Raw genomic sequence first — 25,848 nt, 5'->3', positions numbered from 1 at the left:
AAAACAAATAGCCAGTCACATTTTTACTAAATTCAAAAAAGCTGCACGTAAGAAACAAACATAGTTTAACTGATTTTGTATTTCAATCGATCGTTTAAATGATGAACACTTGCTGCCACCTAAGCCATAACGGTTATTGTGGGTGGATTTTGACTTTTTTTTGAAATCGAAAACGCCTGTGTTGGGAAAAGTTGTGTATTGGCATCAAATGCTCGCATAATTTTTTTTTTAGAAATCTAAATATATTTAGATCCCCCGTCAGCCCCTTAAAGTTTGGCCAAATATGTAAAAATTGACATTTTTTAAATTTTTTTAAAAAAAATCTTATGTATAATATTTTTAATCGCCTGTGGTGGGAAAAGTTGTGTATTGACATCTAATGTTCATTAAAAATTTTTTTTGGTAATTAAAATATATTCATACCTTTTGCCAGGTCTCTGAAGTTTCGCTAAATATGGAAAAATTGGCATTTATTTGATTTTTTTTAAATTTCTCATGTTTGATTTTTTTAATCACCCGTAGTGAAAATGATTGCCTAGTAAGATTCTTCACTCATAAGTAATAATAATAATAATAATATTCAAGCTCCGCTCAACCGGTGAAATTTGGAATATTTTCATAATTTTTAAAATCTTGACGTTTTAAAGCAAAAATTTTATCCAACACTTTTTTTAAAAAAATTAAAGCATTTTTTATACTTTATTTTTCTATAATAACACTATAGAATTCTTTAGGATTAAAACATAGGTATAAAAGATTAAAGTACCAGAAGTCCGTCGTCGCAGTTTTACAGCAGCTCTTCGCTCATTTCCCCGAAGTATTAAGGGAAAATGACTAAGAATTCACCTCGGAGTTTTTTGTAATAAAGAAGTTTTACACTTTATACTTTGCTTTGTTCTCAAATTTTGCCATTAATTTTCGGGAAGCCAATTTTGTACGTATAAAGCCATCATGGCGTGTTGCTCCACAAACAGATAAAGATGCTTCTGTCACCAACCTAACTGCTCTTTCTACCGCTTGTGTATGACATGGTAAATTCCACAACTCACTTTCAGTAACGTCACCCGTTTCAGCTACTTTCTCAAGTTCCGCATTGGGTATATTTTTGGTGAGTGGAGGGTCTATAAGGACACAGTTTTGCCAATTTATCAATTCTGTATAGTCTTTTGCTTGAAAATTGAGAGGTGGAATTACAAAATCACGAACAGTTTCATTAGTAAGAGTTCGGGCCTTCAGGATTGTTCTGTAGCCCAATTTCCTTACAGAGGATCGCTTGCCGTTGATGTTGGCTATCAGCAGGTTTTCTGGAAGACCAAAAAAACCATTTCTTTGTATAACAGGGTCAACTACTGATTTCAGATCATCGCTAAGATATCTTGAGTAGTGGATAACTTCCCAAAGATGCTGTGCATGAAGGCTCAGTTTTAATCAAAAACCAAACTTTTGCATACACTTTTATAATGTATTCTACAACAGTCCCTATTTCCAGCGATGACTCTTTTGTACCAAAATACAAACGAAGTACTCTGTTTGCTGTTGTAAGCCACATAGCATGAAATAGCTTTCCTGGTGATTTGGTGGACAGTGATGTTGAACAATTTCCTGAACATATTGCTTGACATATTTGATACAAGTATTTTTGGACAGTGCCGTCCGTCTGTATCAACTGTTGACAAATCAAAAGCGATTTTTTTTAAAGTCGACAATTGGTAGCTGCTTACAAGTGCCAAGAAGCTTCCCTATAGGACCATTTACGTAAAAGGACCTGCAGTGCTTCCATCAAGATGCCGTAACAGGTAGCGTAAAGGTAGCTCATTGGCGTGCAATTGACATATGAGCCACTGCAACGGCCTTTTTAAAGGCAAAACGAGCAATTTCAGATTCCCGGCAGGGGTGGTATATGTAATGTGATATGATAATTAGTTTGTTCACAAACAAAGAGTATTCCTATTTACTATTTACACCAAATGTGATTAAAAAAAATACATAAGAAATGAAAAAAAAAATTTAAAAAAAGTCAATTTTTACATATTTAGCGAAACTTCAGGGACCTGGCAGAAGATATAAATATATTTTAATTACCAAAAAAATTTTTTAATGAACATTAGATGTCAATACACAACTTTTCCCACCAGAGGCGATTAAAAATATTATACATAAGATTTTTAAAAAAAAAATTTAAAACATGTCAGTTTTTACATATTTGGCCAAACTTTAAGGGGCTGGCGGGGAATCTAAATATATTTTGATTTCCAAAAAAAAGTTTTATGCGAGCATTTGATGCCAATACACAACTTTTCCCACCACAGGCGTTTTCGATTTCAAAAAAAAAGTCAAAATCGACCCACCCTAATAACGGTTCAAGCAGCCTGCGATGACAAATTGTATAAATTTTCTAAAACAAAAACGCTTCTCTTCAATATCTTGTCTTATATACTATTTCTGTGGATTATTTTTCTGTCGGTATGCGAGATCCTTATATTTTATTTTTGTAGCCTGATTTTTGTTCCTGCGCGAGATCTTCCTCAATTCTTGATCGATTTCTTTGATTTACCCCTCATTTTAAAGCTTATCGAGCCGGCTAATGACAAAAATCAGACATACGGTCGAAAAATCAATTTTTAAGAAACGCCCCTTGCTCTTGCATAACCTTGATGCAGCCTGTGGTTCTTATGCAGATTTTTTTATTCAAAATTCTAATACAATTTCCAATTTTTTGCACCGCTATCACTGAATTTTTTTTTTCCAATAAACCTGTTTTTTTTCTTTTCTTTTAATAAAGCTCAAAAGCACTGGGCTTAGTTGTTCGGTTTCATTGATAAGTTTTTTTTTTTTTTTTTTGGTAGAGGGTTCATCTATAAATTAGCGGAACTTCGGGTCCGCCATTATAGCTAATTTAGATTAATATTACCGCATTACAGATTAATATAACGCATTACATGTATAGTGCAGCTCTGGTTAGTTGAGCTGGGACTTTGACTATGTTCACCTGTTTTAGTGGAGTTAAGTGAAAAATAGACGTGTTATTGGCTCGGATTTTAGTTGGAATATTTTTGAAAAACTACTAAGAAAGTTTCTCAACTCAATTAAGCACCAATTACCACTCCCCATTTACCGAAACAGAATTAACATTGTCAGAGTCGGAGCTCAACTTTTCAGTGCCTCACAATACTCATTACAACAGATAACACACGTAAGGCAATAACATAAACGCGACGGGAATGTTCCTTGGCATTTCAACTCTTTTATGCAGGCTACAGGTATTATTCAGATAAATTGACTATTAATCAAAGGATGTTCTTTCTTTTTTTTTTAAAGCTTTAACTCCGTTCAGATTACTAAGCATAATGTAAGCATTAAAAAAATATTAGATTAAAAAATTCAGACCTCAAGAGAAATCTTTTTGCACAGAAACACTCTTCATTATATGCTGAAATGTAGATTTTTCTGTTCGCAGTGTTCGACCTTTTGTATAAATAAAAAACTACTATGCCAAATTGAAATAACGAGTCTCACCCAATAAACCTTTAACTATTTATTCGAATACGATGTAAAACATTAAATTTTTTATCAACTTCAAAAATAAGAAATCTTTTGCTTTCGGCGGAAAAAAAATGCAATTTTTCTACGTTCGAAAAATTACACTTAAAAAACGGATTCAGTATAACAGGTTTTGGTTTTGAATTTTAAGTGTTCGATTTAAAAAAAAAACATGTGCTGGCATTCAAAGCAGCCTGCTATGGGATATTGTATCAACTGTCAAAAATAAAAACATTTATTTTCAATATAATATATTATTTCTCTAGAATGTTTGTTTCAATCGCTACGCGAGATGTTCCTCATTCTTTAATCAAAATCCATGTTTTACAAATAATTGTAAAGCGTATCAGCTGGTTAATGACAAAACATAGACGCATGGTCTTTTTTTTTTTTTGGCAAAAAGCTTTTTGGCGGTTTTTTTATTACACATTGCTTCAATGAACAGCACTCGAAAACAAAGTCGAAGTTGCTCGGTTGGTTGGAGTGTCATTTTGACAATCAGAATGGCGCCAGTTCGAATCTGTGCCAATACGTATTTCCGTTATGCCTCTTTTTTTCCGTCACAGGCTCACATAGGCAGGAATGTATTTGCCACAACCCGTTTTTTCACATGCACAACTACTGCTTTTTCACGCGTCACTCAGTCACTCTTTTAATGATATTTATGTTTGCATTGAAAATACGTACAACCAAAAAGTGAACGATGATTACATCATCACAACGTTGTATTTAACGAGGTTTTGTCGCTGATGTCTTTAAATTACATGCCTTCTTTTGTGCCTTTACTTTTTTGCGTTTACTTAAATTCGTTTACTTTTTTCGATTATTTTTCATAATGTTCTTCTTTGAAATTTTTAAAGAGATAAATGTTACATGAAACGATTCGAAGAAGAGTGCGGAGTTCCGCACGAGTCGACTAGTTGGTCTTTATTTCAAATGCGGAAGTAGATTTTTAAAAAAATAGTGTCAAAGTCAATCACTTGATACCAAAATTTAAATAAACATAAAGTAATCAAGAGTCAATGAATAAAAACATCGAAAGAATACGAAAATATATTTTCGTAACTAGTTGTTGCAGTGAACCACAACAAATTAATTTTTATCAGAATTTTATGTAGCAGTATAGACATAAAATTTTTCATATTTTATAGTTAACGCATTTTTGCATAAAAATTTGAAATATGGTTAAAAAAAAAGAAAGAAAGAAAAAAAACGTGTTCTTATTTCTTTTTAAAAAAAGTTCGAATACTGATATTGATATCGGTATCGCGGTATTACTTTTCAATGTACAAAACACAGGAATTGCAATTTTGGCTCGGAGTTGCAATCACTAGTTGTATTTCGAAAAAATGTCGTTGCACTCATATATTAAGTTCGATGCATCAAAAAACTGCGTACACTCTTCTTTATGTTCGATGCATCAAAAAACTGCGTATCCCTTTTATCCTCTTCTTGAAAATTATGTTTATGTTGAACTTATGTGTGTGTATTCGTTGCGAAAGAAATTTCGACATACACGTATAATTCTTTAAAATTTATCGTCTAAGGAGCAAGCAGGACATGCTTTCAGTTTAAAAGCTTTGTGTGAAATGACGGAGAAGAACATGAAAGGACGACGAAGGGATGACTAAGTTTACGGTTTTTTTTTGAGTGGATGTGTTTGCGTTTCGAACTGTTTTCAAGTGAAATAGATACGAGTCAAGATTTTACAGCCATTGATCGAATACAGGAAGATCGGCTTTTATGATGGCAGAAAACGTGAGGACATAGGCTTTTAAAATAAATGGATCGTGGGGTTGTATATTTCAAGAAAGTTACTCGAGAACAGTAAAAATGTTGCAGGTTTTAGGAAATATCTGAGATGTTTCTTTCTACCACTCAATTTTAAGCGAAATTTAAACGCATCATAGGGGTGTATGGGCGAAAGGAAATATTTAATATGGTTTATATTTTTCAATATCATCAAGTTAAGTAAACATAAAAAAGAACAAAAAACACAAATTTGCAGAATTACTGCATACACGTGTTTCGGCGTTTCAGGGAACTTCTTTTTCAATGCAAAAAGAAAAAGCTTATGTATGAAAAGACATCCGACAAAAGGGCTTTGTCGGAAAGCTTTTGTCGTATGTCTTTTTATCCATAAGCTCTTTACTTTTTGCATACAAAAAGGCGTTCCCTGAAACGCCGAAACACGTGTATGCAGTAATTCTGCAACGTTGTGCTTTTTTGACGTTGTTTATGTTTACTTTACTGTTCAGCACAAAGGTATTTATTTATCTCATCAACAAGTCAGAAATTTATTTTGATTATTGCAGTACATAAAATGGAAACACTAGTTTATAATAGAACTTGTAGTGAAATTCTATTTTTCATTTTTCCAAGGGTGTGATTGTCTTTTTAGGAGTTCTTGAAAGAAAAATCTTAAAAAACGGTCACGTGACTGTAATCGACCGATTCTAAGGACAAAAGATGAATGAATGGTCAGGTTTTGGTTTAAGTGAGATCAGTTAACAACTTTCCTGATTGCTGAATTAGATGAAAAGTAAAAGAAACTTGCTGGTTGACAAAAAAAAAAAAAAAAAATCTAAAGCAAATAATGAAAGAAATGAGTATGATTCACTAGCCGTTGCATTGAGAGACGGACAAGTGCTCATCGTTATGGACATAGAGCTATCTTTTAATTTTACTCTTTTTATAATTATATTTCTTACTTTTATTTATTTATTGAGCTAGTCTCAGGTTTGCGACGGTGATACATTCCGGACAATTGTGAAAATATTCATTGATTTTTTAGTAGTACTTTTGGAAAAACAACGGACTAGTTCCTATTAAATAAAAAGCATAATTGCAATGGATTAACTGAAGCAAATAGTGTTATAACACAGTATCTTTTAGTGACTGATTGATTTTCATTTTTACTCCATAACAAAATTGCTATTTTATCCAATTTCTCTATCGCATAAATAACATAAATTAAAGAATGAAGGCTTTAAGTATATCGTTTTTAATAGCTGTAATTTGATGTACTTGCATCTATTAATAGTGTTTTTTTATATTTAAATATTTAATTTAAGGAAAAACGAACTAAATTATTCATGATTATCATCAACAACTCCATGGATTAGGCAATATACAAGTATTTATCAAAATAATGGAAACACTCTGTGACATGTGTATTGAGAATCGCTACTCTGTCGTAAATGCTCTGTTAATAAATGTGCCTTCTGACTGTATTTACGCACACTGGTGAATCCGGATAGTGATTGAGTTCTGTGGTCACTTTTGCTGCTATTGTTAACTTTTTAGACATTTCAATTCACTTCAATAAATGTCGGTTTCTTTCACTGAATTTATTTTTCCGCCCACTATTTTACTTTGACGGAGCTTGTCCTACCGCGCTGTGCGTATACTGTCATGACTTTAGATACTGTAAATCTAAAAACGTCAAAAAGTTGAGATGTTTCAGTTACACTTGATCCAGCTAGACGCGCTTTAACAATTTGGCCTCTTTCAAAATTTGAGAGGTCTGACATATCACGCGCTTGAAAAAAATCCAAGCCTTCCAGAACTTCAATTAAGCAACCATATGCTTCATTGCTATATATATATATATATATATATATATATATATATATATATATATATATATATATATATATATATATATATATATATATGTATGTATAAAAAACATATATCTAGTTTTATTCTTTATTACTTGCGAAGCACATTCAGAAATGTCACTTTTATTCACAGGTGTTTCCATTGTTTTGATAACAACCTGTACCTGTTCCGGCCTCATTGATCGTTTTGTTTGGGGGGGGGGAGGGTAACCTCATTAAGTAGAAATATTAATTTCACTAAATATTTGGTTATAACTTACTTTGATTGGCTGGTGTCGTATCTTCTACGTGATCATAAGCTGTGGCTCTCGCATTATTAGAGTATAAATCTTGCTCTGAAGGATAGTTTAAGATATGAAAGACAACAGCGCCTGCAGGGCGGTTAAAACATGATAAGGTGTGGGTTCCCCGTTGATACACTTGCCACAATTATGAATTTCTTTAGTTCTATCTGCTAATAGTTTTATGTTTTTACATCGTCTTATAATTTACTTTTATTAACGAATTTTTTTTAACCATCTGGGTAACACGTCGTGTTGCTTGATTTTTTAAAAATATTTTTTTCATATTTTCTTCTTACCTTTGCAGTAATTGCAAATAAATTTTTAGTTGTGATTTTTTTTTTCAAAATTATAGAACGTAAACACTAGCCAGAATGTTTTATTTCCCTACTAGATTGTTTAAGTAATATTTCCTTCGAGATTTGAAAAAAATCATTTTCTTAAAGTTAAAAATATTTTATGATTCACCTGATCAAACATTATATCTAAATAATTTATTATTTAAAAGAAAAAGAAAAGAAAAAAGAACGTCGAGTTGTAACAATTGTAATTGTAGTAAAGTTTCAGAACAAAAATAACATTTCAGTCCAGAAACTTACTTTCTGGTCTCACTTCAAAGTTTGCTTTTGCAATAGCTATGACGTTTTATTATATTTATTTTGACTTTTATGACTCACATTTAAAAAAGAAGATTTTATTGAATCCGGAGAAATGCTTTTAAAAATTGAGGATACATAAAAAAAAACTCGCTTAGAAGGGTGACGTTACAACTTTTTTCATAAGTTAGTCAAAAAGAAAACATGGCCTAAGATAGTGAACGATATTGGAAAGAAGTAAAAGGTCTGTGGTTTTACTTTCTGTGTATTTATGTGTCTCAGATTCTCAGTTGGAGAAATGTCATTTCTGTTTTATCCTATGTATTTAGGAGCCATCGAAAGCCGAGTGTCTGAGATAAAAGTCGTGAAAGTAATATCAATGTCTCGCGTCCAATCTACACACACAAAGCCAAGCAAAAGCAACTTGATCTACTTTTTACTTTTTTGGAAATAAAAAGGAAGAAAAGAAAACGTTTCAATGCATTTTATAAAAAAATTAGTTTAGAATTTATATTTAAAAAACGACCAGCGTATAAAACCAAAGAAGAACCTAAAAAACCGCAAAGCAAAAAAGCTTACATTGCAACACACGAGAATAAAATCTAAATTTATGCAAACCATTATATTTTCCTAACGCAATACATTTTGACACATAAATATAATTGTTTTAAAAATTTGAATCAGTGTTACACATATGAGTTTTATTTCAATCAATATCAAGTTTAAGGTAGTTACTTGACTTAATAAAAAAATAAATGATGTCACAATTAAAAAAATATATACATATTTTTTAAAAAAATCGTACTTCAAGCTTAAAACACGACATAAATTATAAACAATATGAAATGTCTTACTATCGCATACATAAAGTAAAAATGTCAAATTAATTTTAACTATTAAAAATGTAACGTGCTAACTTGGCCTTTTCAGGTTTATCAATAGTGATTAAAATTCATCAAAACTATTCTCTCTCCTGCCATACTCTATTTCCAACTATTAAATGTGAAACGAGAATAGCCATCGTTAACCGTCCAATATTTGTTTATGGTCGCAACTGGAATCAGTCTAATAAATTCGATTTGTATAATTATTACGCCAAAACCCTTTTGTGGGCTTGTCCCGCTCATTGTCTAAGCTAGAAAGGAGAGAATTGATTGAATTGAATTTTCTAACTATTATTTTGGGTCTTCATTGAAGTAATTTAGTAAAAGGCTCAGGTAAATATGGAAGGACTTAATTTAAATTTGTGTGCTATCGAACCGTAGAAAAAGTGTTGAAAGCAATACTAGCTATCCTATCGCACCACGCCCAAAAAAATTAATAAAATACAATTAAAAAAAAATAAAAAAATAAAAAAATAACTGAATAAATAAATAAATAAATAAAAAATAATAATAATTTTGACATCTTGAATTCTAATTATGCTTTTCGCAATTACGTATGCGTGTAGTGTGCGTGAGTGTGTATGAAGGCGTGTGTATGTGTGTATGTAGGCGTGCGTGTGTGTGTATGTAGGCGTGCGTGTGTGTATGTAGGCGTGAGTGTGCGTGTATGTAGGCTTGAGAGTGTGTGTATGTAGGCGTGCGTGTGTGTGTATGTGGGCGTGCGTGTGTGTGCATGTATGTAGGCGTGTGTGTGTAGGTGTGTGCATAGGACGTCATTCATTGGACAAGTGAAAGCAATAAACAATTCATGATTGCTAAAAAACAGCCCTGGAGAAAATCAAGGATTTACGCAATAATAGTTTGAAATGATTTAGTCTCACATATTACAATACACTGTAAAAAAATTCCGAAACGTTACTGGTTATTTCCGTGGAACGTCTCGGGATTTCACAAGTTTTCACCTATTTCCCCGTAAAAACAAGTATCTTCACAAAAAAGTTTCCTGAATCGCTACAAGTTGCACGCGTGCAGACTTTTCACTGTTGTGGAAAATATATTTAGTAACCAGTTTAAAAATTGAATGAGCCTGTTTATTAAGTGTATCGGCTGGAGGTTGACTACGGCTTGTCCAGATTGACAAAGCTCCCAATGAGAGCGAAAAAGTCAATGGATAGCTACAGCTTTGCAAGGCAGGAATTGCAGGCAAGAAATAGGCTTTGGTTCCTCCTTACATAGCTGTGGTTCTTTATGATTACAGTCAATTACACTAAACCTACGTAATTTTTCTAGAAGGTTCTAGAGATATGACTGGTTTTAACGGGGGAGATTTCGCACTTCTTCAGAAAGTTTACTGACTTTTAGCGGAAAAGGTTCCTGGTTTTTCCAAGATTTGTTCCTGGAAGAAATTAGGCACATCAGCTGCGTATTATTTTCCAGGAACGTTTCTGAATCGTTTTTACAGTGTACGATTGACATTAGAAGTAATTATTTCATAAACATTTCGAAAAGCTTAACTCGTAAGTGTTTAGAAGGGCTATAAAACAGGATACAGGATAAAACAGGATGAATTTATGGCAATTATAAAATAAGGATATCCTGGTTTGGCGACGTTGCACAATCGTACAGCAACATCGTAGTTGCCACCCTATTTGATCACAACTACATAGCATCTTCTGATTTGGTGATGCCATGCATTAGATTAGCCTGTATTTGAATTTTTAAAATCTGTTTTATTGACATCTTTGGTGGTCTTTTTTAAAAAATTTCTGTCTGTTCTAGTGTAACCTTTTTCAAAATTAAAAAAAAAATGCCTTCATCTTTTGAAAACTACGCAAGATGCACTCGTAGAAGTGTATTTAAACTGTAAAAATTAATTTAAAATAAGGATGAAAATTAAAAAAAAAAAGAAAAAAAGAATTATTTGTTAGTCAGGTCATTCCATAATGACTAACGTGACATTCACAGCGGTTTTTATTACTTTTTTACTTGAAAATTTAAGAATGAAGAATAATTTATGGTTGATTATTTGGATTTTCAATGTACAAAATTAATATCTGTAATTTCTATTAAGAATTTTAAATAAAATTACTGCTAATATACATTTTTTCAACAAAAATGGCACTGTGATTAACGTAACATTTTTACAACTCAGAAAAATAAAACTCTTATAAAGTTGCAAAAAAAAAAAAAAAAAAAAAAATCAAACTGTTACTGGATTTAAATGCCAAAAAATGTGTTGAATAAAATGATAACTTACAGTTAAGGCTTCGTGACATTTTTTTCTTCTGAGGCTGTGTTTGACATTTCTATGGTCTACCCAGTCTTAAGAAGTTTTTAGAAAAAAATGTCCTTATCAGTAAAACGCTTTTGAAGCATCCTCGAAATTATAGGTGCTTAAATCATCGACCAAGAATAGCATCCATGATAAAAAAAAAAGCAGTTTTCTGAAAATAAGATTTTGCGATTTAATCACACACCGAACTCGCCTAAGGAATGATGGCGGAGAGAGTTATTTTTCTTGAATGAACAAAAAGTCCTTTTACTTTGTTTGAGACCTTATTATACAAATAATTTTTCAATGTATGAATCTACAATTCATATAACACTTGCATTGAGTTCCTTCAGGCATTTTATGTGCTTTAATGCAGTAAAAATTTGCTTTTTAAAATTCGGAATCAATTGAGATGAAAAGCTTCAATCTAACTATTAACACCCCACTTACGGTTCCTATTTTAAATTTTCGTAACAAAAGCGAACACACTATGCACAGGACTATCTATTTTTCCATTTATTTTTGTCACTTCTTTTAAAGTGGAGCATTCAAAGCGGAAACCAAATATAAAACCCATTGAGGTGAAAGAAAGTTTCATTCTGTCTGACAGCTTTTAAAAGTAGAGTGAAATTTCTCGCTTTGGGGGTTGAATAATGTTATCTTTAGAAATATGTGTTTTCCCTTTTGTAGATATAAGAATCTTTTCTTTGTTTTGTTTATTTTTGAATTAAGTAAGAAGATGAAACTTGGAATTCAACTATCGAAGAAATGCGGAATAGATTTTTTCTCCACCATCAATCAAAAAGGGTAAAATTTTGTTCCTTCCGGATGTTAGGTACTATACTTTCATCAAGTGTTACTAAGCGTCTGCAATTTTAAGGTTGTATAAATCTCAGGGAAGTCACCTTAAAGGGAAAAATACAGGAATGGTGGGTACAGTGAAATAAGTATTTCTAGTTTTCAGGGTCACCTATTTAAAAACCTTTTATTTATGTTTCAAACATATACCTGATTCCTATTAAAATAATATATGGATTCTTCTGGTGCCAAATCGATTAACTCCACTTTTTAACAAAAATCACCATTTCTGCTTTAATAATGCTTAATGAATGCTTAGCATGTGCATTTATATTAAAATTCTGGTTCAGTATATTTCTGGCCCTGTGAGGGCAAAAAATGTAACACGAAGTCCTATTTACTCCTATGTGAAACTCAATCTGCTTCTTAACTTTTCTCTACTTCTTGTTTTGTGGAGTTAATCGATTTTGCAAGTGAGGCATCCATATAGGAAATAGTTGAGTGCTGTTGAGACAAGAAAAACAGTCAGACGACAATCATTTATTTTTGGTCTAAGTATTTCTTGAATGTAAATTTTTCAAAACGTCACGTTGACAGGCTGAGAGCAGTATACAAGAAAAAAAGCTGCTTTTAGATCTATTATAAGAAAAAAAAGTACTAGAATAATCCGACACCATCGAACTAAAATGTCTGCATTGTTTGTTCAGATTACCTAAATTATTAGATAAACGTTATATACTCGTAATAATAATCGTACATTATTCTATTAAAGTTAATTTTTTCAGTAGAATAATATTGTTAATTTTCTTCGTCTGAAAATGCAACAACTTAGTTTATATGTTGCAAAGATAGAACAGTGAAATACCATAACTTCACGTCTCATTGTTCTCACTAAATTAAGGTTCTAAAACCTTATTTATTGAGTTAAATTAAATTACTTCAAGGTTACTGGTACACAAAATTGCAAGAGAAGTTTTAAATTGCTTTTTGAAGAAAATTCTCACTGCTGCGGTTGACCTGGATTCAGTGTTACACAAATCAGCAGATGGAGACTTCTACATTTCAAATTAAAACCAAACTATTTTAGTTTTAGTCGGAAACAGCAAGAAGCTTAAGAAGAAAGATTTTATTCGTTTCAAGTTTACAATAAAAGAAAAAAAATTTGGGGAAGAAAACAATTTTAATACCTCAAACAAATTCGAAAATTACATTATATGCGCAGCATGCAAATTTGTTTCTTTACTTCTCTACCAGATGTGACTACTGTGTGTGTCAAGAAGACATTAAACTTATCTTGCAAAAAAAATTAACTTCCACCAAAACCAAATGGCAAAATCATTCATATCTTTTCAGGTTATTTTAGATGCCTTTAATGTTTGCCGGTTTTAAAAAATATATTTATTGTATTTTACAATAATTGGGTCTTGCTTGTTCTCTCTTACATTTTGGAACAATAAGACAGTATGGAATGTTCTTTTATTTTTTTTGTAATTTTAGTTTTGTTTAGATACTCTTTTGCCTTACTTATGACATGGAAATGTTGGGAATTAATTTTTTTCCTCTTTTGTCATTTTCAGCTTAAACGAAATTGGCAATATTGTACAATAAATTTAAAAAATATGAAAAAAATGAAAAATGGAAAATTTGTAGATACTGCTTTTTTTCTTTCAATGGCAGTGTGTCTACTGCTTTCCAATACAGAAAATATTGATTTAATTTCTGATCTATTTTGGTTTTAAATGGTTAATAAAATTTGCAAGTACAAGTAGAGCAAAGTTAATGGGGCAAAATAAAATAGTTTATAGCATTTATTTGTTCAATCATTTACGAATTTCTTTATTACCTAAATAATTTACGTTCTTGCACTTATTCATGCACTTACTTATTAATTCATCTGCTTACTTTGTTATTTATGATAAATTTAGTATGTTAGCTTAGTTGTAGTAGTTAGGTGTATGGTTAACCCTTTCTAAGAAAAAAGTACAGCATTTCTTAATTTCAATGATTGTTCTTTTATTTTTCGGAAGGTTTAAGAAATATCCACGAATAAGTGAAAAACTTTTCGTTTTTACCTTCACGTTATTAAAGAAACCATGTATGCCACATAATATAACACTTTCTCAGCTTTAACTATTCATTCCGCTGTGATAGATATATTTTTCGCATTTTAATGTCAAGCATCTTGTCAAGCTTCAAGTCAAGCTTCTACTGTGCGTTCATGTCAAGCTTCTACTGTGCCCTGACCATGCTTTGCATTCCGATTTGCATCTTTAGAGTAGTAAAATTTCAACCCTTTTTATGTTTGGAAAGGCAATTTCAGGTTAAAATAAAACGTATTCTCAAGTGATAAATATTTGAAAACTATACAAAACATGAAACGAGACGAAAATCTTTACTTTTATAGTCTTACGTGTCAAGGAAGGAAAGAAGCTGAAGATCATGTTCTGGATTTGATGGGCATTCGCGCCATTTCCTTTGAAGACGAAACAAATTTCGAGATTTTACAGCTTTTGATCGGGGACGTAGAAAACTTCTTTTAAAATATAAGAAATGTAGACACGTGTCTAAGTTTGGCAAGTGAGCTCGTCTGAATACATTGACGAATACATTTGATCGTCAGAGCAAAAAGAATGAATGCTTTAAAATTCTGCATACATCATCATTCACATCAGTTTTATTTATTTTTTTTTTTGTTTAACTTTCTTTTACTTTAAGCGACAGATGAATGGGGTGGAAATTTCGAGAAACATATGAAATTGTATATTGAGATCCTTCATGTATTTTCCAAGTTTAGTCATATTTGACATGTCTGATTTAGGCAGCACAGGCGGGAAGCTTTTGATATACAGCACAAATTCGTAGAAGCTTGTCCGACAGATTGAAAACTGCCCGCGGAAATATTTGAATGATCCTCTTGAGATTTATATTTGCCTACGTCAAACAGGTTTCTTTATTCCAAATAATGAAATAGATAAACAAATAAGTAAATAAAAATACTTTAAGATTTTTTTGTGTTCATTTTGTGATTATTTTTTAAAATATTTAGTTCTTTTTCTCAAAAGGTTATTTTCTTGTTTAAAGTAATAATAATCACCTATTTTTACATTAAAATATTACGATAAGTAATTAATAATGAAGTCATAAATTTCGACCAAAATTTACATTTTTTTCACTCTCGAATAAGTGCTTTCTTTTTTTTTGGGGGGGGGGGGGGTGAACATATTTGTGCACATTTACTTCTGATACACTTCTGATCCTGTCATGACCCTGATTTACAGTACATATGTGCTTTTCATTTTGTGCATAAGAACCGATAACTTTAAGTTGAAATGAAACACAAATGAAGTTTTTAAAATTCATGAAATTAGCTTTATTTCACATATTTTATGACATTAAATTTTGAATTTGATTTCGTTTTATAAACGTTCCTGCAATACAATGGGAAGCTACCGTGCCTAATTTCTGCCAGTGCTATATCTAACTGAATACAGAAATTTCCTGCTTAAAGTCAGTACCGTTCTTGAAATTAACCTGGAATCTTCCTGAAGAATTACGTTAGTTTATTGAAATAATTCGGTTGCCTTGCGAAAACCTTAGATATGATTATTGTAATAGCTGAGCACCTTCTCGATTTACCAAAATGGCTGCTAGAGCTTTGCAGCAAATTTTGCTGCAGTTTTTGTTTAAAAGACGTAATAATAACTTATGAACAGTTTTGACTTAAACTCTTTTAATAAAAAAAAATCCTATAGCAGAGGGTAAGGCGGAAGTCCAAGCATAATACCGAACAGCTGATTCGCCTGCTACTCTTACAAAGATACAATGTCCGGTGACTGTACTTCGTTTTTACAGGTAATAATAAAGATAAGCATATCTCCCCCCCCCTTCCCCTAGTAGTTAAAACTATTTTTATCGTAATAAGATTTTTGCGTTTATGCAACTTTTGGTAATTACGGAAACGTTTTCGCAAATATATACTTATCTTTCACAGGAACTAAGTGGAAAACCGTGAAATTAAATTAGGGACGTTTCGAAAAAACGCCTCGCAATTGACTGGGAAAAGGTCAAAAGAGATGCTTCTATTTGTTCATGTATGCGCATGCACATACTTGCTTTCCGAAACACTAGTAAACATAAACTGAATAAACTGAAAACTAAAACGTAAATTCAGCCCGAAATTGAAGTGAAAACTTCCCGTTATTGCAATACTTTCTGCCCTCGTACAAGAAAAGAGGGGGGGGGGGACAGTTTTGTCAGCCTAATAGTTTTTCCAAAGGAATCTGTTTTTATTTATTTATTTATTTGTTTATGTTTTTACTTTACGTCCCTGCATACTTCTGAAGTAGCTTGAGGGCTGAATATATGTATTGTATTCGTAATTTTTTAAATCCCTCTAACTCATCAAATTTCTCCATTCAGGAAGTTTTATAAGTAACGTGATCGATCTGAAATTATTGTCTAGACTACTGTCCAGACTAAAGTATTTCAATCATTAGTTTTAAAAAACAAGATTACTTTTTTTAACATTTAGAACAAAGATAGTAAATTTAGGCTTATGCAAGTTTTGCATCGAATCCCTCAGAAAGCGTCAGAAAAGCCATTCACAAGAAAGCATCGGCAGGAAAAATTTCTAATCTTTTAGTTCTTGAATGGCAACATGTCTTCTTATGTGCTGCGAACGAAATAGGAAAAACATGCTATGTAAAATAGTCAAATCACATCAGCAAGCTTTTCCGTTCAACCTGAAAATGGTTTTTCGGAAGTGAGAACCTGAAAATAGAAATCTCATTTTCAAGGCAGTAAGAGTCATGAAATACAGTATTTCAATTTGTTTGTTTTGTATTTTTGTCACGGAGGAAGCTTTATTTGAAAAGAAATCTTATCGCATGAATTTCACTGATCCATGCCGTGAATTGGCAACACCGTCGGGAAATAAATGTTTTCACATACTTCATGTTTTGTATAGCAAAAAAGTATTGCAGCATATTTCTTATTTCATATCTTATAAGGAAAATCTGTTTGTGTTAAAATTTTCGACTCATGTCACATAAATTCTACATGGAAGTTTGATATCAAAACTGGAAAATTAAGTTTTCCTGTTACAAAAAATTCTTGAATTATTGTTAAGGAAATTTTCCGAAAAAATAAATATAAAGCGCAATGGCTCATGGAAATTCGACAAATTAAGTTAAAGTTTTACAAATTCTTACCCTGATAATGCAACGTGAATGATGTGTATAAAGGGTTAAGAGGTTGAAATGAATGAAATAATGGGAATATAGTAAGTGTAAAATAGTAAAATTTGATTTTTTGGCTGTTATCTGCATTTTAGTTTCAGTAATCCTTTCCATTTTTAAAAATATTTGTAATAGATCTTGTCTTATTATTGAAAATGATGCACAAAGAAAACGGAGCATACTAGGAAGAAGGAATACCATAATTTGGTATTTGAATAAGATGAAATAGAACGTCAATTCCCTTTTTCAGAAATATCACTTAACATTCACCAAGATCTTTTAATCCTGTGCGTCACTATATATTTATTTAATTATTTAACTAACTGAAACAAAACACTGATGATTTTTTTCCCTTTAAAATATATTTCTAAAAATATTCATTCATTTTGTAGTTATTGCGCATTAGCAATCCTTTCAAAAAGATTCCACAACCTGTTTGGGACTTTGTGGGATCTCTCGATATGGTATCCAATTTTCTGTGTGCCACCGTTAAGGTGCGGATGCCAGTGGCGTAGAGAATTTTGACTCACAGTTTCACATCAGATGGCGGCACATTTGCTTTCCCTATGCGAAATTGCATATGGAGTTTGGTGAAACCAATAATGGCTGAACCAAACAGGCACTCAAGTCATTTTTATCATTTCGACTGAAATTTTGGACCGCGGATTTTAGAAGTTATAGACAATGATGCACAAGCCCGAAACTTAACCACTACGCGACATAGCATTAATATCTGCTATCGTGATATTTTCCACAATAATACTTACACTTAAGACTCCCCAAGTACCATCTTCCACTCGGTAAAGGTCATAGGAAAACTTTAAGTCATGAGCAAATTTTTGAAGCAGATCGATGCAAAACCCGGAGCAACATCTGTACAGATTGGGATTCTTAATAGCCATGGAATGGTTAATTCTGAAAATAGACACAATTTTGAAATTAATTTTTTAGTATTGAATTAATTTGAGTTGTATGACATTGTTCATTCAGCACACAATATACTCTATAACAAAAAATCGACGCAATAAGGAGGTGCCAGAATAACACAAAATTTTGTGCACATGAGGACAACATTGACTTTAAAAACGATTGCAAAGTGAAAGCAAATTAATAATTTGTTTGATAAAAAAACTGAAATAAACGGGACTTTAGAACCTTGTTAAGCCACTTCTAGAGCTATTGCGCACTAAATATTGGTGATGATTGAGGCTGAAAAGTATCGGACCAACTTATGACACAAAGTGATCCCAGATGTGTTCGATTTGTGACAAATCATGGTACCTGACACCCTTACCGTATGAGACCGACCATTGTCTGTTTAAAAATGGCTCTTGAGAGTCCCGCCATGTGTGATAGCACATGTGTCTAAAGCATGACGCAAACTAACAATTAGGCTGCTATTGTGTTGTTTTCCCGAGAGACTCTCGTCTTGTCAGTCACTGAGTAATGGGAACAGGTGGCCCTCGGGGGTGATGCCATTGTGTTGTGCATCAATATTAAGGGTCACCGGGATTAGTCTGCGATAGCACCCATAACATTCCTCCAGCTTTGGGGTCTCCACAAGAGCATAAAATTGTCACCATTTCTTATTTTGTGATAGTGGGAAAGTCGGAATTTTGCAACTATTTTCATAGTACACTTCACCTGTGGTGTTGGGATGATACTAACTGGTGCCATGGCATGTGATACATGCCCTCTCCGAATATTAACCCTCAACATGATGACAGTCCAACGATACGAGTGTGCCATGTTTCAGCCCCATGTTTTAGCACACACGAGGCATTTTTCAACAGGAAAATTATCGGCCCCACTCTGCAAGGGTCCCACAGGACTTCCGCTTCCACATTATCATCTTTGCTGATCTGCTTGCCTGCGAAATAGTTTAATGAATTGCTACAAAATGAACAAATATAGACTTCTCCCTGTTGTGATTTTTTTTTTTTTTTTGCCGCCACTTTAATGATTAACTGAGCGTATTTATGAAGTGTATTGGCTTCCGTTCGATTATGGCAGATTGAGGCCATATAAGTTGACCATGTGAGTGAGACCATATAATTGACATGCTATAGGATTTAAATGAAAAATAATCATATAAGCTTTGTGCTACAATATAATTAAAGTGAAAAACCAACGTAAATAAAGCGCAAATTTTTAAGAAATTACAGCATATAGCTATTTCAAGGCTACAATGGAGCCTCTTCATCAGTGCAAAAAGCTCACCAACGCAACACAAATTCGCGGGAGAACTCGCGACTCTCTCTCACGACTTTCTGTTGCGTTGGTGAGCTTTTTGCACTGATGAAGAGGCTCCATTGTAGCTATAAAATAGCTATAAGCTGTATTTTCTTCAAAATTTGTGCTTCATTTACGTTGGTTTTTCACTTTAATCTGCTATAGAATTGTTTTAAGATCAATTGAAATACCGGACTTATATTAACTTTGATTGTCAACTGGAAATACAAAGTTGAACAAATAGTCCAAAAAGTCAAAATATGCTAGTTAGAAAATTTCAGACACAAAAATGAAATCTGACGTACTTCTAAATGTTTATAATACATTAACTACATTTTTTAAAAGTTCCCACAACATCTTGAAAAACTACGCATAACTCTAGTTTAATATTTTTTTTTTTTAAAAACCTCTCAAGATAGTAATACGGAGAGAGTTAGAATTTTTTTATTGTTACTAACAGTCCTCTTAGAACAACTTTACCTTTTTCATCTTCGAAAATATCTTAATTATTTAACTTGGTCAAAATTTTAGCTACATTTATGTAGCGTTAAAAGAGTTCGGCAGCTGAATTAAGCTAAACTAATTTCACTATTGAAATATTACGCTCCTTTACTAAATACGATACTTACCCAAACAATTTGTGTTCTGGAGCAATGCGACATCTAACAGATCTGCTGATTGTGCATTCTCCAGTTTCGTTGTCTGGCGGAAGTACATTTACAAAGGGTGGCTCATCTAAAAAGGTCACTTTAAGGTTGAACTTTTCTGGCACTCCTGGTGGTGGAACGGGACTGTTTCCAGGCCAAACAATATCCTTGATATCTAATCCTGTATCTGTCCATACACCAATCTACGGAAGATTATAAAACAACTGCAGTAAGTAAATTAGCATAAATTCGCAAGTGACGGTCGTTTCAGAAATAGGACAATTAATATAATGTCTTAATTTACATAAAAGAAAATGGGAACTAGTCTCCTGAACTTCTTTTTAACTTTAAGCGATTTCTAACATTTTAAGCAAAAAAAGCGGGAATTTGCATGAAAAAAATAAGTTGTTTGGATTATGGGGCTTCTGCATTTTTTTTTTTTTTGGTAAAAATCAAGCCTGCATAGTATTCATTTCACATTTTGATGAAATTGCAATAACTAAAAGTGAATAACTCACTAAGATAAGCATTTAAAAGCTTTCGATTTTGTACGGTTTGTTTTGCAATTAACGTTTTAATGGTAAATCAATTATTTTCCGTTCGTAAGATCAAAAACATTATGCAAAATAATAACCACTAGGCCTTTCACAGCCCGCTTCAATACCATTATTTGTTACTTGCTCCATACACCTGTAAAACTTCGACCTACTGTTCCGCCTGACTTTTATCATTCTTCTTCATTGAAAAAAACGAATTCAAAGGGAAAAAAAACATATGTTTTTTGTTTAAAGTTCGTTCTTTATCTTGATTAGATACGACACTAATGATAGACTAGATGGCATTGCTTCAGATTCAAATAGTCAGCATGATGCCCATCAAGCAGCACTGAATGTCACTCAGCTCGTCAGTAAATACTTTACTTATTTTATAAATTTAGAACAGTGAAGGCTTAATTTAAAAAATATGCTAATATTAATTTACATTAAATTAAAATAAATATTAAAGAGATAAAATTAAAATTTTTTACCGTCTTCAGACATAGATAATTTTAAAATTTAATAATTTATAGAGCACGGTGCTTCAGAATACAACATACAAACATCAAATCTTTTTAGACCAAAGAGAACGTCAATTAAAATCGGTGTCTTCTTATCTAGGCGCAGTGCAAAATTTCATAGATAGTAAGATCAACAAACTCTGAACATTTAGTATGATACACGTCAGGCAACGTGAAATTAATGTCTGCTATTTATGTTTAAATAATCTATAGATGTTACAACATTGAGATAAGTCAGTCAATTGCAGATAAGTCAATCACCGCCAGTTAGTATTAACGTTCTACAGTCAAAATCACACGCACAATAAAAATTCTTACACCCCATGACCTTGATAATAATGACAATAACTTAATGAATAAAATAGTGAAAATATAAAACTTAGGTTGTTGTTGTCGTGTGCCAGCTAGGCAAGCAATTTGAGGTGCGTTGCTTCACTTTTCCAATTTTACCGTAATTTGGTGTGAAGTCCGATTTCTACAGTACACACCTGCCATAAGGATCCGTTTATAGGGTAGGCGACCATTCCCATCATAGCAACACATTCACACAACGAAAGGGCAGGAGAGAAAACATCCATGCCCGAGCCGGGATTCGAACCCAGACCTGCCCGTTGCAACCAGACTGCCCTGACCACTAGACAAGTCGGGCGGCTGTATAATACTTATATTAATGACAAACATAACTAACTTCTGCAATCTTACGCTTTCTATACAATGTAGCACACGAAACTAGAACATCTCAATACCAGTTACGTGATTGGGAAATTTTTCTATCACATATTAAACATAATTTTCTTACTGAATAGCTGATCATGTACCTTTTCCCATATGCTTTTGTTGTTGAGATTCAGGACTTGAAGCTCCACATATTTCAGTGAGCCATCTAAATTGAAGCTTATTTCAGGCCCCGTTTTTACTCTGAACTTGACGCTTCTTAAGTATCTGAAATTAAAAGAAGTACATTTTAATTGAAAATAGCATAATTTTAAATTGAATGTAAAATATGTATGCACTTTTTAATTAATTCCGAATGGCATTGAAATTACAGTATTGTACTAATTCTTATCACATTTAAGTATATTAAACACTACTATAATTACTACGTAGTGAAATATTTTAAACAGAGGTGGTATTTTTTGCACCAAATGTTTTAACAGAGAAAGCGATATTTGGTAAACTAGTATGTCTTGTCTTAAAATGCCTTGCTTTTGATATTTTTGTGATTTTCTTGAAAATCATAAAAATAGAGAAGTGCAGCTAATGTATTTAATGATTTGAAATAACTTTGAGCACTTTGTTTTGTTCTAATGACAACACTGATTGTCCAGATTAAGACATTTTAAAATAGTTATTTTTATGAGAATAAATTTGCTTAATATGTAAACGAATTTTTCAAATATTTTACCAACTACTGGTAAGCTCGACAGCAAGAATTTCAAACCCCGGTTTTTGAAGTTGCTTTTTTTTTCATAGCAGCAAAAACGTAACTTGTTTGTTTATTTTCCACCGATAGAAATGCAAAAATCTCTAAACTGATTTCTTACTTTTGAAACTTGATCAAGTATTGAGGAAATTATGGAATGCCCTACCCTCTCCTCTCGACCAATTAAAAAATAAAAACTTTTGAGAAACAGTATATATGATTATGTTACTTTTTATTATAGTGTCACAAAACTAGGGGGCGTCACTTGTTGAATTCCGAAATTTTTTTTCACATATATATATAAGGACCACCCTAATATATATATATATATATATATATATATATATATATATATATATATATATATATATATATATATATATATATATATATATAAGGTAGTTATCAAAATAATGGAAACACTTAGGAAAAAAATTTTGGGAATCGCTACTGTGCTGTGAATTGTCTATTTTTAAAGGTGCCCTTCTAACGTTAACCGTTCACACTGGTGACTCTATGTGATGAATGAGTTCTGTGGTCACTTTTGCTTCTGTTGTTCGCTTTTTAGACATTTCAATCCACTTCAATACCCGTCAGTTTATTTTAGTGAGCTTCTCTTTCCGCCCACTATTTTGCTTTGCTGAGCTTGTCTTACCGCGATGTGTGTATGCTGTCATGATTTTAGATACTGTACTTATAGATGCGTCAAAAAGTTGAAATGTTTCAGTTACACTTGCTTCAGCTAGACGAGCTCCAACAATTTGGCCTCTTTAAAATATTGAGAAGTCCGACATTTGACGTGCTTGAAAAAAAATCAAAGATTTCCAGAACTTCGGTTAAACCACCAAATAGTACCAGAATATGTTCATTGCTATTTATTTAAAAAAAAAAAAACAGATATCTAATTTTATTTTTTATTACTTACAAAGCGCATTCAAAAATCACTTTTATTCTCAGGTCTCACCATTATTTTGATAACTACCTGTATATATATATATATATATATATATATATATATATATATATATATATATATATATTTTTTTTTTCAGATCTTTCTTTAGCATAAAATGAAATACTTTGCTTTAAAGAAGTTTTATCTGAAAAGCTAAAGCAATTTTTTAAAGAAATTGGAAAAACTTTCCAACTTTTTTCAGTATTCTAGAGTTATTATTTTTATTTTGGTTTTTCAATCAAAATACCTAAATTTTGGCTTGAGAATCGAACGTTACTTTGCTTACATCTCCAAATATTTACCTTGAAAAGTTGTAATCAAAAACGTTTTTTTTTATGAAAACACCTTGCTACTAAACTTTCAACTATATGTTTCATCCAAAGGTATTACATTTGCTATTTGCCTGACAAAGAATATTTCAAAGGATTTTTGAGCTGTTAAAAAATGTGGCAGAGGTTTTCTGGCGAAATACTGTTAAAGAACAGACATTTCTTTTAGCCGGATTATTACGTGAAAAATGATTGTGCAGATAGACACACAGAAGAACCAACAGACCAAAATGTGTTAAAAGTCTACTAATGCTACTTTCAGATTGATGCTTTTTTTTTTTTTAACCAAATTTATTGCGTTTCCCCCTTATTATTATTTTGTCAATATATTATGGAGCAATGCACTTTTTTATGCTTTCATTTACTTTAAAAAAAAATCACTTTTTTTTTTAAATTTACTAAAACGTACGCGCAAAAATAACTTTAACCATGTGTATATAAAAAGGAATTGAAATACTATTAAAAATAAATATATACACCAGTGGCGTCGCTACCGGGGGCCGAGGAGGCGGTTTGCCTTGGGTCTTACCCGTACGCGTTTGGGGGATGATATCCAAAGTAGAATTGCAAGTTTTTGAAAAATACAAACTCCTCTTCTTTTTTTTCCGGGGGAGAAACCCCCTGACAGTGATTTTTATTCTCAGCACTAGAATCATATTGTAATTAGTACATTGACCTTGTTGTGACTTCTTACAACAATAAACTGAAACCAGTTATCTTTCCCTGCGCTTGAAATAATTGAGGAGCTATCCATTTCATAATACACACCTAATCCATTTTTGACCTTGCGACGACCCTGCAAATAGGCGTTTAGGGCAAGTTAAATAAATATGATTCAGTTTTTGTTTTGTCTTTTGTACATTAGCCTACTGAAAATTTCGTTCAAAAGTATGTAGTTGTTTCTGAACATTGTATAAATTTCAGGTTAACATAGAATGCTAAAACCTTTTTTTTTTGCTTTTCTGAGGGGGGGGGGGCAATTACCGCCTCGGGTGTCACCTAAGTTAGGTACGCCACTGAATACACATACTCTTATTGTTTAAGAGATATCCCTAATTGAATGAGTAAACGTTGTAATACTGCAAAGCTGGCGTTAGTTGGTTAATTAAACTGTTTGTATTGAAGTCATACCTTATGGCAGCAATTGTATTCTATGACACCAAAGAAAATTGCGTTTTATTTTCAAGTTTTCACGGCAGAAGGCGGTATTGGATCAAATATGCTGTATGTTTAAACTAATAATCTTTTTTTGTGTAATATAATAGGTTTAAAAAGCACAAATCGCTTACTTTTCGAAAATGTTCACATTTTATTCATAGATAAAAGAGTATGTTAATTAATTTTCAATCAAATAATTAACATGTATCCACATCCGCTCATTCCGTGGAAAAAAATAGCGATTATTTTAACTTTTTTTTAATTTATTCATTTTTGCAATTTTTAGTACAATGTTAAGTAAAAACTAAAGAAAAAAAAAACCCTTTACATAGAAAATGAGTTTCATTGGAGTTATAAATATGAAACATAAAGTAGTATGTATGTTTCCCTTACTTGTCGTTTGCAAAACTAAAGCAGAAAAATTTAAAATTAAAAAAAAAAATCTTACTGATTTTTAGTAACATTTCTAAAATAAAGAATAAGGACTTATTTTTTTGTGACTACACAAAGAATGACTTCTTTTAAAGCTATTATCATTCCTTTCTTGACTAAGCAATGTTTCCACTACTCGGAAATTTGGACAAAAAGACTTTTTTAGTTGCTTAGAAAAAGTGAGATAAAGAAGAAAAAAACATGTTTCTGAAACTTTTCCTTTTTCTCTTGTGTCAAAAAGTATTTACTAGAGCGAGTATATATTCAGTTCGCAAGAGCTCAACCCCATTAATGTTTTTTGAGCAGAAGAGAATAATACGCATCGTAAGACATAGCAGTTTCTGTAGCTTTCTAAGAAAAAGATTTTGAAACATGCAGGAATTT

General features: G+C 32.1%; 1 protein-coding gene across 1 annotated transcript in view; it reads right to left on the bottom strand.

The window, feature by feature from the left end:
* Positions 1-25,848, bottom strand: part of LOC129228294 (glutamate receptor ionotropic, NMDA 2B-like) — a 188,612-nt gene that overhangs the window by 142,988 nt on the left and 19,776 nt on the right. Inside the window, exons 4-6 of the mRNA XM_054862972.1 lie at positions 21,986-22,109; positions 20,093-20,313; positions 17,999-18,146 (exon numbers count right to left, since the gene is read on the bottom strand). Coding sequence (XP_054718947.1) covers positions 17,999-18,146; positions 20,093-20,313; positions 21,986-22,109 — 493 coding nt within the window. The remainder of the gene's footprint in view (positions 1-17,998; positions 18,147-20,092; positions 20,314-21,985; positions 22,110-25,848) is intronic.

The sequence above is a fragment of the Uloborus diversus genome, chromosome 8 (assembly GCF_026930045.1).
Source record: "Uloborus diversus isolate 005 chromosome 8, Udiv.v.3.1, whole genome shotgun sequence".
NCBI lineage: Eukaryota > Metazoa > Arthropoda > Arachnida > Araneae > Uloboridae > Uloborus > Uloborus diversus.
This window is presented reverse-complemented; position numbering and strand designations above follow the sequence as displayed.